The sequence below is a fragment of the Anopheles cruzii genome, chromosome 3, assembly GCF_943734635.1.
Source record: "Anopheles cruzii chromosome 3, idAnoCruzAS_RS32_06, whole genome shotgun sequence".
Classification (NCBI taxonomy): domain Eukaryota; kingdom Metazoa; phylum Arthropoda; class Insecta; order Diptera; family Culicidae; genus Anopheles; species Anopheles cruzii.
This window is the reverse complement of record NC_069145.1, coordinates 85,127,318-85,141,807: the sequence shown is the minus strand read 5'-3', so window position 1 is coordinate 85,141,807 and position 14,490 is coordinate 85,127,318. Positions and strand designations below refer to the sequence as shown.

Genomic DNA, 14,490 nt, shown 5'->3' with positions numbered 1-14,490 from the left:
ATCCCACCAGAATCCCGGTTTCTAGCGTGCGGCCTGCTAACGATCCCTGGAATGCGGCGAACGGATGGGATGTTTTTCCACAGCCCAACACCACTGATTGATGCAAGATCGAGTGGCCGATTGTCGGAGCAGCCAGGCGCGGTGTGTGTGGTTCCTTAATGGAAATCAACCCACGAGTCATCAGTAAACAGTGCGGCCTCTCACAGAGGCCTACACCTCGTTGTCGTAATGCCGTGATCGACAGGGCCCCAAGAACCCGTTTGGAATGACATCACTCGAAACATCACTGATCATTTTAGAACCATTTTGCTCGGCTTTTATTTGGTCACCCTTCAACAACACGCTGCAATTGTTACCGCTTTCCTTTCATTATTTTCTTTCTACTAATCCTTTTGCACCGCACCGGAAAACGCCAAACACCCTTCTCATTAGTCCGGTTTCTGTTCTATTTTTAAAATACACTTCCGTTATTGTAACCTTTGTAACACGATCGATGATTTAAAACCATTCCTAATAACTCGTCTAATAACGGCACCGGCCAGTCGACGCTATTTTGTAAATAGCCGCCGTTCTACGATGGCCACCAGCCACAACAAACGCTTCCACCGCTCCTTCCGCTGAATCCTGCGCTCCTGCTTTAAAACTTCACTACCATTCTGGGTGCTGGGCGTTTCGTTTCGTTCTTTCCAAGAGTGAAAAAATGGCCCTTCTCGGTTCAAATGCTAGCTTGCCTTATGCGTCTCCCTTGGTTGTGTGGACTTTGACCGGTATTGACCATAGGGTCCAGCCAGTCGACGCTCTAGTATGGCAATGGTTTTGAGAATAAAAATTTTACACACTACTGCTGGAGGTTTACAAAAACCCGGGTACTTCCGCGAATACGATTCGAGTCCCCATTTTTTTGTTTTGTGGGAAAAATACTTTCATCACATCGTTTACCGGTCCGTTCCGAGCTTGGGTTCGCAGAGGGTTATAGTGTGCTCAGTGTAAAGGTTGCACTTTGACTCGATAACGTGATTTCATTTGCTTTGGTCTATCGAAAACGACCACCATTTCCTAGATCCGTGAAGACCTTTCCTGCACCTGGTGTCTATTGGTCGATGGGCTACAGAGCGACTGTGGGTAGATTGGAACATCGGCGGACAGCCTGCCTGCTGCTAATGTTGCGGCATTCTAAGTGTTGTAAGAACTCTTAGCAAAAGGACTCTCTAACAGCTAACCGGTTCTGGTATGTTTGCGTTGCCCTGGATTGATTCGTTCTGAGTAGGTACCGCGAGTGCTATTGCTGTGTTTGTCTCTATTCGAGTCGTTCGCGGGATCGCCTGATGATGGCCTATAGACAATGGCTTTCTTTCTTCCACTGATGTAGGGTCCTTGAAGTGACATTCCTGCCGTGGCACGGAATCGATGAATAATCTTTGCCCATAAATCTTACAAACAAACTCTTCCAACTCTTCTTCGTCGTCGCGGTCACCGAGATCGGTGCCGAACGGACTCATCGGGCGGGCGTTGTGGTGGCGCTGGCAAATGTAAATATCTGGTGTCTGTGTGTCTATGTGTGTGTGTGTGAATGTGCGTTGTGCACTCAAACAATAAACTCAACCCACCCAGCTCGTCGAAGAAATGTCGTTAATTGCGCGGGGGGTATCAAACATCACGGACAGATTGTGGCCGGCATTTCTCGATAACACCTTCATCCTTCCAGTTTTTGGCCCACCGTCGCCTTCGTCGTCGTCGTCGGAATGAATCTTTTAAGGGTGAGATAATGAATCAATGGCGGCCCGACGCCGGGGGGGGGTCGTGTCTCAAGAGAAAAGTCTCATTATTCCCTGATGTGATGGCACGCATGTGAAACCTTGCGCCCATTCGCACGCAGCAGCCCGCTTTGGGTTTGCTGGTGTGTCGCGTGTCCGAGAGCCGCCGGCGGCGCACGCAGTCTGATTTATAGGGCGAGTCCAGGAGCGAGAGATTGATGATTGCGATTGCCACCGCATGCGGTAGGTTCTGATTGGGTAGAGAGCTGCCTCCGAGTGTTTCTAGGGTTTTTGCTGCTTTTTGGTTTCCATCCTGGCCCGGCACAGGGCCTGTCGTGAGTTATCGGGTTAACGGTTTAGTATTAATACACTCATCATGATCATCATCAACAACGTCATCATCATCAGCGGCTTGATTATTTCTTCTTGAAGCGCTGGCCACACTCGAGTCAATAGTACAGGCGGTCCCGCTTCAGCTCGTTGTCCAGATCGGCCAGCTGCTGCAGGAAGCCTTCGTTCGGGCGAATATCGCGGTGCATCCGCACGGTACGGATCGCCTCGGTGGCCGACATCTTGCGGGCAATCATCAGGTACGCCAGCACGCACGTCGCCGACCGGGACATGCCCATCATGCAGTGCACCAGCACCTTCCCTGTAAGCGAAGACGGATTCTGTAAGTGTCAGGCCGATAAGTATCGGGGAGAGCGGGGTCGCTTACCACCACTGTTGATGCCATTCTCGATGAACTTCGACGCGATGTAAAAGTACCGGCTGATGTCCGTCGACGGCTGGTCAATCATCGGGAAGCCCATGTACCTGAAAGTGCACCTTGGGCATTCAGTGATGGTAGCGATACTGAACAAACCCCTGCGCACTACTACTTGGGAACTTGGGTTTTGGAACAGGGATGGGTGTGCCATTTTGGATTTTTGTGCCGGCCCCCGGGTTGCCAAAGTTGCGAGTGTGCGAGAGTTTCCAGTTTGGTGCCATGGTTGCCTAACTATTTTCAGATAGCATTTCTCCAGCAGCACGCCACAGGCTTGCGACTTACCTGATGCCGGACATGTCACGGTAGTAGCTGTGGCCGGTATCCACCTGCCCGAAGCGTGTGCCTTCCGCCGTGTTGAGGACGTGCGTGACACCGATCAATCGCAAATACTGTTTATTTCGGGCCGAGTTTCTACACCAAGGACACGGGTATTAATGGGCAAAAGAATCTAGAGAGCCTACGGGTGGGTAACTTACGCATCGCCAATGTACAGCCTTGGGTACACTTCATCACAGTCCACGTCGTATAATGCACATTCGGAGCGTCGTAGGCCCAGCATGGGCCGGCACGGGGTGACCGAGTAGTGGAGGATTCGCTGCAGCTGCCGACCAGTCGTCTGATCGGCCATTTTGTCGTTATTCTGTCGGTAGTGGGTCAGATACTGCAAGGAGTGACGAGCAGAGCAGAAGTTAATGGACCAAATACACAGTGCACGATGGTTCATGAGAAGACGAGCCAAAAGCTCACTAATCGCCCTCGTCATCATCATCATCAACCGGAACTAGTTCGTACTGCGTTTTTGCGTTCTTCCGAAAGATAGATAGCTCCCGAGCGGACCACTTCACGCTCGAGACTTCACGAGCCCGTGCCGTGAAGCCCGGAAAACCTGAACCGAAAGTGTTACCCAGCCGAGTGAATCATCAAAAAAGGCAGCGGGTTAGAAAGGTTAGAGTGTGGGGGAGTCCCGACGGGAGGCGCCTCGGCCCCACAGCCGTCATAATCGATTAGCGCTTTCACGTTCATCCCACCGCCTCGAGAAGGTAGTTCCGGGGGCCACAGCTACACGGTTTGCAGCGCTCCATAAAACCCTGATAATGCTGTCGAGTTGATCACACACTACGGTGGTATTTATTTATTTGTAGTCGCGTCCGAACTGCGCGCCAGTGTCTATCTCGTCGGGGCAAGCTGCCACGTGCCGTCGGTACGCCATAAAAGGCACCCGCCGTTCCGATCCAACTAAGCACAGCAATCAGATGCACACAAACAAACACATGGACACGGTGCCAGGCGCTTTGTTTCCAGGCGCTATCAGTATATTGTTCGTTGTCATTTCATCGATAAACATGACAAAACTAATCCATTACCATGATGGATACACATCACCCCGGCAGTCCTACGAAGCGCGCGCGAACACCCAAACCTGGCCCGCACGGGTGTTTGAATGGCAAACGAAGGAACCGTCGTGACGGTTGGGAAAAGCGCCCAGGGTTCGATCAGGACGACTGGTGAATGATGATAGGGTATGCCGTTTCGTAGATACCAACACTCAACTCAGACGAATCGATACCGATGGATGATGGAAAGCCTTGTCGGGCGTTTGATCCATCGGGGAAAATGACCTAGCGAAGCGAATCTCGAATCTTGAAGCCCTTGTCGAATACCGAAAAAACATCACGCCCTTGAAGAAGGCCCACCAAACATTAAATCGAACGACGGCGACGAAGTTTTTCACCTTTTTAATCGTTTTGGCCATTATGGTTGGTGTCACCAGTCCGTTACGTGTACTATTCGTGCTCACACTCCTCGAAGGACCACTCGGCAAAGGCAACTGAAACACCGCGGCCGCTCCTTATCACCAACACACAAACGATAACAAGTTTCACTGTGCACTGTGGAAAGGTCGAGAACCTCTTTGCTTCGTTCTAGGATTCGTTAGGAGCTCCTGGCCCGCCAAGGACCTCTCACACGCTATGCGACAGTTCGCACCAGAGTCACGGAACAGAATGACTGGCCACCGTGACTGAGCGAAGGGTTCCAGTAGGGCCCAAGCACCATTCGTCCTCTCTCTGTTTCTCTCTCTCTATCTCCCTTCTCGCTTTCTGGCCCACAGGTAACAAAGGACTGCTCGGTATTCAAATGCGGATCGTTATGTTCGTGTCCTCAAAAGATCCTCCAGCCCGCCGACACCTCGGGGACACGCCCCAGCGCATTTCGATTCGGTTCGATACAGGAAGCAAGACACAACACGACTGCTGGCTCCTCCTCGGGCCCTATGAGACCCCAACCAACCCCAAAGCGGTGGGGCAGATTCTCGTTCCGATGAATAATACAAACAAATCGACGACGGCCGCGGATTTTTCCGACGGTTCCGGTCGAGTCCGCGTGTGCATCGGGACATTCTCCGTGGGGTCGACGATCGACGAACAGCGCGCCGATATCACGGGCGGGGTGTGTAATGATACGAACACACGCATCGTCACCGGGACCGCACGACAAAGGACACCCTCTTTACAGGCTCACTGAACGGTGTAAGCCTTTTGATGCCCGCTTTCCGGTGCTTTCCATTATTCACAGCTCGGCGTGACCCGATTTTTTACACCCAGGCCCCATTGTACGGGTTGATCTCACCCACCGGAGGTGGAGCTGGGGTTTCGGGACTGGAACTTATCGTAAACTATTCAAAACCGATGAATGGCAGCACGGCGGAGGCGTCCATTGCGCCCGCAGAAGGGAACGTGATTGAATTAAGCTTTTCGGTTGCTCGGAGAACTTCATGAAAAGGACTTCGCCGGTTCGCTCACCAAGCATTGTTGGACCACCGCCAGAGATCTTGCTTATGCTTCACGCTATTTTAGGAGATAACGATAAATTATGGGACCGAACCTCCTTTCAACTTGAGACCCCGCGTTCTTAATTATCTGCCCCGGTTTTGGGGTTGGCCACCGGACATTGGCATTTCTTCTGACCGATGGAATTATTTTAACGGGTTCGCAGAACCCTCGACTGACCTTGCCTTTGTGGGGACGACTTGCTGGCCATCTTAATGAGGGTTGACGACACAGCAGCTCTGTTTGAAGGGGGCCACTACAAAATTATCTTGTCAACGCGACTGACACCGCAGGTTCCCAGTTGCTTCCACCAGCGCTTGACACGTCGCCTTCGTCGGTTGGCGCCAACAGGGTCGCTACGTGCCTCGACGTTCAATCGAGGAACTGGGAGCCCAAAATCGAAATGCGTAATTTATTCACAATCGTACACTCAACCCCCAAACACACACTCACAGAACGTAGTAAAGTTCTTCTGGAGTTCTCCAGTTACTCCAGTGAAAGTAAGCGGGTTGTGACCTTCAGCGCTGGCTTACTTACGGAATTGTACCGGCCAAGCCCAAGGACTTAACGGAGGTTTCATTCGGTGAAAGAAATTAGCCAAGCGTCCAAAACTACGTCACCCAAAGCCAGGAACTCCTCTGCCGAGTACGTATTCCGACTGAGGCCGGAAAAGCCCCGGTTCAAGGTCGGACCTAATTTCGTTGAGTGTCCGGCGGCCGGTTTATTAACCTATCCAGAGCTGCACACGGGTTGAGTAGCGTTCTTTCCAACCCTCTCTGACTTATGGCCAATGGCGCTTCGTCGACGCGTGTCTACGATGTCCATAATTATTAAAAAGCTGGCTGCGGGAAGTGTACGTGTCTGTTGCCATCGTTACTAGTACCCTCTGAGCTGGGGCGCAACTGAAACTAACCTCACAAACTGCAGACAGTCGCACATTGGTAAAGTTTATTCATTTATGCCGCCTACTACGCCATATTTATGGGTACGGGACATCGGAACAACGCAGCACCGATTAGGCACGCGTTACGACGCAAAATCACTAAACGTTCGTACAAAAAGTTCCCCGTAAATGAAAGCAATTAAGATGTTGCGAAAAGCTGGTCCTTTTCTAGTGGCCCCACTTTTCCCACCACCCACCCGGAATCCGATGCCGTAGTAAACACTACACGAGGGGAGTGAACGGGGCACCCCTCCGGGGAAAACATGAAACCGTTTTGCTGTTTATTCTGCTTCCACAGCAGATTTGTGTGCGCTCCTGCCGGTGAGCACCACAAAACGAGTGCGAAAAATCCAATAAAACAAGTCTCAAGTAAGTTCGCTTACCCTCGCCAACCTCCCTGAGTAGCTGGCTGGCTCCCCCAGAATGGCGGAATTATGACAGACTGACCTCCACTGGCGTGTGTGAAGTATGTACCAGGGTGGGTTCAGCGCGCGGAGCAAACGCTAGCCCCTCCAGCGTTGAAGGTCTATCCTCCCTTTTCGTTGAGCAAACAGTTTTTCCCGTAGCGTCGCGCTACTCCAGTTTTCCCCGCTCGAGCGATTAACGCTTGGCCCTCACCGATGGCCAAGTTGCCGTTGTTTTGCGTACACCCTTCCCTCACACACCGGTTAGCAGGAAAAGTTCACCCCACGAAGTCACCTGAAGTCAGGGTTGATTAGAAATGGGGAAAATTATTGGGACAAGGTCAGCCGGAAGTCCGTGTGTCGATGGCGGCACGGCACGGCATTGCGCCGCGCTCGGGTCGGGTCATCGAATGCGACAGCTCATTCAACGTGTGAGCCGGGGCAGATTGACGACGACGGCTACCGACCGATTCTCGTTCCACTTTCCGAACCGTTCCCCAAGCAAGGCGGACATAGTAACGCCGAGCGTAACGCCCCTACACCGGGTGGCAAAATAATGAGCCCGCCGGGGGCACGAAACAATTTGGCAAAGTATGTCGACGGCAGAGAGTTTGGCATGTTCAAGGTTTTCTAAGCAGTCATTAATTAGCCCTTTTGGGCCCTGTGACAAATATGAAACAAAAACCGAGTCCAATTCCAGAGAGTTGAACCTAATGCTCATTAATCCACTTCCGGTGGGAGAATAGTTGGAGCGCCGTAAACATACCAACCAGTGCACGTGCAGCACGGGCGGAAACCAAAAACGCAATATATCGTGATGGGCCTCCCAGGGGCACTGTACACGTGCCCGGGGCACAATGGGCGTTCGCGACAAATATTGTGCGAATAATGGACTTGACTTGATGCTTGAGTGAACACACATTTCAGGAGAACCCGCATGCGGCGAGTGTGGTGCGATGCAAATAATAAATACGGCGTCCGTAAATAGGCATTTCGAGATTGATGGACACACACACCCGAAGCTCAAATTGACCATACTCGGCAAGGTTCCCTCGCGCGGGGGGAGCGTTATTTAAATCTGAAATAATCGATAACGGGTAAACCCTATCAAAGGGCCCAAGATAAGCGCAATACTCGGGGCTCGGAGTGGCAAAGGTTGACGGATTGGCCAATCTGCGGCCAACATCGTCCGGCCAGGGCGGCAGTGGGTCTCGTATCACTCCAGTTCGGGGCAATAAATAAGCTTCGAAGGGCGCTGAAATACGGCCCTAAGCGGGTTGCCACCCGGTACACCCCGGGCCGAAGGTGATGGAACTAATTAGTTCACGTCCTTCCTTCCTGTACCTCACACAACCACGTGGTCGACTGCGGTGTGGTGCCAACACCGGCCGATCGAACTTGTGGCCGAAGGTTGCTTTAATTGGATTATAATTGATTACTGTAGTCTTCGGTGAAGCACTCGGCGCGTGTGTGTCCCGCTACTGGATCATGTAATTATTGATGTTACGGCGGGTTTATTACGCACCGTGCACCGTGGACCCGGAAGCTCGTGCCGTTCACTTATCGAGTTGCCGCTGTTGATGGGAAAATGCATTCAACCGCAATGTGCCACACAAACGCCGGAAATGGAGATGAGATACAATTATGATAATCCTTCGGGGGCCGTAAACAATCGATCGACCTTCGGCGAGGTTTCGATATCGTACAGATGAGCAGGAAAATCCCAAGTGAACAATTTTTTAAGACATTTGTACAACGATAAAATTTTACAAATCGCAGTATCCTTGTTTTCGCAAAACAATCATGATATTGTAAACATTATTAAAATCTGTGAACCCAACACCACAAAAAGGGCGGCTCTCAAACACCATAAGTTAGATTTATGAGCCACATGTTGAAATCCCGAACAACGCTATAAACCGCGAAAGGATGAACCCACTCTAAAGTCAAGTCTCGGGCCGGGGGTCTTAAATCGAAAGTCGTAAAACTCACCACGCAGGACTCAGCGAGTCAAGGCTAAGCCGCACGCGGCGCGGTTCTACTGTTCGGCGCAGCGCTACAGCGCTGTGTCCAGCATTCCAATGTCATGATCGGTGCCGCTTCGGAGTGTTGCGCCACGCTTTTCAACGCCCATCGCTCATCGCCGCCCCGGGGCAACCCAAATGTTGCCTCGGCGGTGCTTCAGCTCGAGCGCCGCGGTTTTTGGTTGGTCGGTGGCCGTGGAAGCGTTAAAAATAGTATTCCACCGGCCGTCTGTGTAAATGTGCCAAACTTCACGCAGGAATGCTGGTATCCGCCGGCCGAAATGGAGCATAACGGAGCAAGGGTACCTCGGTGCCGGTTCTCGTCTTTCGCCACACTCCTCATCGTCGTGGATGGATTATAATTAACTTTCAGTGGTGTGGCGAGATGATGAAGCTCGCGAGGCACCGCTTCGTATTTCAATGAGCGGCGTGGCATATACCGCAGGCACTTCTGGCACCGACGAGTGCCTTTCGCCTCGGTCCTTGCAAACCAGCTGTTCCGTGGGTTTCGAATGTTTCAATACTCATCGTAGGAAAACATCGAGCAAGTTTAATTGTAGTCATTAAAACAATGCATCCAATCACAACCAGTAACACGTGTTGGTAAGCGAACGCAACGTTCACTCGGCCAAATATCGGTTCAAGAACCAACACTCGACGAAAGTGCATCACTTGACCAACTGGACTAATTGGTCCATGAAGATTGGACAAACCGTCGGTGGCTAATTGAAGATAGTTACCAGAAACCGACTACCATTTTCGGTAGATTGCTCTTGCTTGGGTAAACGTTGTACATTGAAACCTAGTTCCAGGAAATAAAAGCCCGGTCCCGGTTTGGTGCCCTTGCGGTGCGCATCCTCTGCTCGCTTAAGGTCAGGTAGCCTGTCACCGGAACTCTGGACGAAGTCCTCACAGCCCCCACCAATCATTCGTTATATTTTCCTTATTGCTCTCTATCTATCATGCTTCACAGGAAGCGTCTCTTGGCCGCATGATGATTCCCGAGTGGAGGACCCTCGTGGGGCGGATGTTGCGGATGACGAGAAGAAATATTGATCCTTCCCGGTCGCACCGGCTCTGTGGGCTTTTAACGACTGTCGTTCCGCCGGAAGTCCAGCAGAGCAATCGGGGTGGAGCCCCGTGACACGTGTCGCATTGCTATTCCCCAATCGGCAGATAGAGCGAGAGAGAGATCCCGGCACGGCCCGCGTGTAGTAAGGGCATAACGGTGTCACGGGAAATTAATGGATTTGAGCAAAATTAAACGATAAATTGCTCAGCCCAACGGTGATAAAAACCGATCGTTCATTTCCGGGAAGAACGGTCTATTTGATTTATTGCAAACTTACCGAAACTCGTCGTTAAAATGAATATTTTATTCGACGCGGAACACTAGGGCATGGAGACGCCTAGTGGCTCACGTGTGCCCGAGGTGGAGGTGCCCAATTTATTGTTAGTAAGCGGTGATTCATGTCATCGACAACGATGCGGTGTCGAAATTACGACGAAATTAGAAGCACAATTTTATGCGCGATGAACGGTAAACGTCACACCGAATTACGGCTTTGTTTGAGTTACTTCAACAGAACCATTAAAAGGACATAAACCCCCAGTTACGGTTATCTCAATCAGGCTAACAAGTGTTGATTTAAATTGCGGTCCTCTGGCCAGAGAGCGTATCACCCACCCATCATCATCATCTTCGCCCACCACCGTCACCGTTATGGTCTCGATCGGTCGAGTGTGGTGCAAATTGCAAGTGATACTTTCGTTTGTCGCTCCCCGAGCACCCGACGGCCCGATTTGACCCTCCCGAGCCTACCAATACCAGCTGCCGGTCATTCGCGCGGTTTTATGCGAGTTTTGGGCCAACCAAAGCAATACGAGAGAGGTGAAATAAATATCAACAAATCGGGTAGGAAAACGGCCGCCGGAACGGTGGCGGTCTATTTTAGCCACTCGAAGCGTGCCGTGCACCAGCGCGTTAATGTTATTGTTCCGTTGTTAATATTTATACGCCGGGCTTTGGCCACTTCGGGTACGTTTGGGTCTTCCTGGTACGGCGTCGGCGTTCGGGTGAGTAATAGGTGCGAATATACATATCACCGCTCTCGTGGCCAACGGTCGGATATGGCCATAAACATACGGGGCCATCGGTGGGATTTATGGATAAACTTTGCGTGAACCGAAAGTGAAAGTCCTCCTGGGCGGAGGATGTGCACCATCGGAGCAGATGGGTTTCGATAGGATGCGGTGGTGCATAACCCCGAAGCCGAGACCCGAACGGCATCGGTTACTTCTATTTTAAGACATTTGTGCATACTACACCTCACTGTGTATAAATAATATTCTTTTCGTTTGCCTTCTTCGTAAAAATTATTCATTTTAAAGACTCTGCATATGCAGCCGTAAGACAGTAAGCCTGTAGACCGATAAATCTGCTGGACCCTGTCCAAGTTTGAGACAAAAAGAAAAGGTGGATTGCCCGTGTGTTCGGGCGAACTTCAAATTATGCTACGACGAAGAGCGATGGCGCGGTAATTTAATGCACGTCCCATAAAAGCACCACACGCCATTACATGATGTTGCTAATTTTACAACACACATTAATGGGACGATAAATTGGGGTCCCGGTCTGTGTAAAGGTCTCGGAATAGAATCACACAACTTCTGGGCGCTTCTTCCTTGCGCCGGGTTTGGGTCGCTCTACACTCTACGAGAAGGTGAGCTTCGAGCAAAGGTCGCTGGCGTCGGCGACGATGCAATTGCAAGCCATGCATTTGCATTCTCGTACTCCGTACAAAGTTCAAACGCCCGTGAGGGGGCATAAGATCCCGGCGCCCACTACCCCACTGCAATATTTCCGGTGACCACACCCGACAACCCGCCCCACTGACCGACCACAACCTGCTGATGGATCGTTTGTCAACGACGCGTGGCGTCTAAAAATGGCATTTCGAAGTGGTCAGTTCACCCGACGACCATTCACGGTCAGCACGGTCGTGAATCCGACATGAGTCTTGTGACCCTCCACCGGGGCCCATTCCGGGCGGCGGTCTACGCCTCGTCGGCTTGCCGACGGTGATAATGGGTATAATTAGAGTTTGTTTGCGTTATGCCTGAAAAGGGCACCGGCGACTGTGGGTGGCTTGGGTTAGCCGGCGCTAAAAGCAGACAGCCCGGAACCGGAACCCGAAGTGGTTTGCGGCAGCATTTGTATGTTCACCCCCAGGTAGAACATTTTGCACAATCGCCTTACGCGGACCGTTGCTGAAAGCTAATTTAGGAAGTGAAGTGAAGTGATGATTGGAAAAAAAGGCCCACTAAAAATTCGCTGATTTGAGCAATCAAACGAAGAGAGCCATCCACAGCTGAGAGGCCGGTTTTAGCCGGTTAGATGCCAAACCGATCAAGATTGGTTCCCGCCAATGCCGTGCCAATAATGCTCGGTGCTCGAGAGTTTAGAGGTTCCATTACACTTCGGAACACCATCATCAGCCTCGATCGCTTGTCTATTTCCGTCGATTCACACGGCACCGTCTCTCCGGGGCGGTCCGCTCGAAATTGGCCACTCATCCAATCGGTGGGTGGTTCCACCCACCACCCATCGGGCAGCAGCATAACAATGGTGGCGGAAATCCAAATTCTATCCCCAGAAGCCCGTTGTGTTAGAACGCATGTCATCGCTGGTCACCGTCGGCCGCGGCGTTGTGGTGAAGATGTGCCGGATCACCGAGAGCACGAACAATGACAGCATCCGCACCACCCCGATGTGTGGCCGCGCAATAGAGCACCGTCAATCGGAGACACAAAGCCATTGTTCCGGTCGGCGGCACTGTGACGGAAGTGGATATATATTTCGGGCACTGGCAGACCACATTTTGTTGCACCAATCAAGTTCGATTAATCAGCGAGTGAAGATTGTGACCGATTCTGTCGGAACAATACGATGAAGTCCGCCCTCCGGGATCGGTCGCTTAATCATGGTTAAAGATAGGAGTGCCTCGTCTTTGTATCTCCCTCGTAACGGGGTAAACAGATCTCGGTCTATCGAGAAGCTAATTTTAGTGGCTTTTGCTACAATGTTTCTTTACACAGGCTGTAATATAATGTAATGAATAAGGTTTCAAAAGTTCGAAACACATTCTGCCATTCGCAGAAAGAAAGAGTCCAACGCAGGGCTCAGAAAATAGTTCACCAACTCAGCCCACCCTCAAAAAACGCTCTCTGAATGTTCCACCCAAACTTTAGAGGTCTCCGTTTGGCCAAACCACAAACAGCCGCTTCCCGAAACCCGCTCGAAAGTTGTGGTTCAACTTCAAACACATACCGCGTATCGCCAGGACATTGCTGTGCTGGTGGTGTCTGTTGCGCTGGACGTTTGTTTAATCGATCACGGCACCGAACGCGGCTACGATGATTCCGTTACGATTACGGACTTCCGTCCAATGGGTTGCCCCACACCGCTGGTCCGCTTTTGCTAATTATTGTGGCGATCGAACCTCGTTTTCCGTTTCAACGCTTGATTTCACTTTTCGTTTTCCTTTTAATAATTTTGCGCTTTCCAACTGGTTCGATTCGGATGCCCTAGTATTTCGTAGTACGGTTCCACTTTGAAATGCCCGCAGGAATAACCGACTGTGACCGACTAGCCGTGACCAATTTTCTACGTGACGCAATTAGAACAAACAACGCAGCACTGCCCGACGGGTGTTTAACATCTTTAAATTCTTGGCAAACGTTTGCGTTCGATGCGCAAAAACACACACGAGATCGAGGCACTCGGCGAATCTGGCGAATATTGCGAAAACCTTCAACGGATTCCGGCACGTGCGCTGCAACCGTTCCGAGTCACGGTTCGAGCTCAACTAACCACCCCGCGCGCGGTCTTCGAGGTGGCCGAGGAAAACAAAATGCATCCCAGCCGGAGCCAGAGGGGTTGGCGTGGGTTGGGGTTGCTTACTCACAGCGCCAACGTCGCGCCGAGAAGCCGGCGCGCGCCCGGCCGTCCGTCGGGCGGAGAGCATCGAACCACGGGTGAGTTTGATTTTGCCGCTTTTCCTCACGCTCACGTCGATCTTCTCCCGCAAAATGACAAACGAAAACAAACCACGCCGCCGCCGCCGTGCTGGGGATCGGAACGATTTTCCACATCGGCTGACTTTTCATTTTCCATTTCGCACGGAACGGTACCATGTGGGCGTGTGTGTGTGTGTATGTGTAGCTCACTTGTTGGTTTCCGTGAGGGATGCGTCACGCGCGGCGCGCCGTGAGCCAATGTGCGGTGAGATGCAAAACGGCCGTGTTTTCTTTTGCCGACAGTTTTCCGAATGACTAAACCAACGTTCGCTTGGCGTACGGGAAGGTGCTACGGTCGTCTGTTGTTTGTGTTATGGTTTATTATTCCTCGTGCGACTTCAATCAAGTTTTAAAATAGAAAGCCCAGTGTCCCAGTGTCGGTGTCGATGATGAATAGTGTTCCCTAATTTCTTTAAAATATGGTCCCATTAGTAATCGCATCAACGATTTTGGTACGACAATTTTTGTGAGCCTTTCAACCCTATGCTGAATATATCAGGTTGGCTAAAAAGTAATCCATTATTTTTTCGGTAGATGCCTTTAGTGATCGATATCTTGTGAAGTATTTATCGTACAGTTTCAAATTTAGGCTCGTTTTAAAGCTGATACTTTACACTTAAAAAAATGCTTTCATTGTTCTTTGTTTGTTCTATTCGTTTGTGAGTTACAGGGTGTTAACAATGGAGGTC

General features: G+C 51.1%; 1 protein-coding gene across 2 annotated transcripts; it reads right to left on the bottom strand.

The window, feature by feature from the left end:
* Positions 1 to 802: 802 nt before the first annotated feature.
* On the bottom strand, positions 803 to 13,579 carry LOC128271515 (dual specificity protein phosphatase 3). Of its 2 annotated transcripts, none has more exons than XM_053009082.1 (5): positions 13,053 to 13,579; positions 3,000 to 3,184; positions 2,806 to 2,934; positions 2,473 to 2,582; positions 803 to 2,406 (listed from the first exon to the last, which is right to left on the bottom strand). In XM_053009082.1, exons 1-5 carry the CDS (start codon positions 13,068 to 13,070, stop codon positions 2,204 to 2,206), a joined length of 645 nt encoding a protein of 214 aa, XP_052865042.1. In that variant the 5' UTR covers positions 13,071 to 13,579; the 3' UTR covers positions 803 to 2,203. The 2 variants fall into 2 exon arrangements, with proteins under 2 accessions (XP_052865042.1, XP_052865043.1); XM_053009083.1 differs by having other exon boundaries at positions 2,473 to 2,570.
* Positions 13,580 to 14,490: the final 911 nt, after the last annotated feature.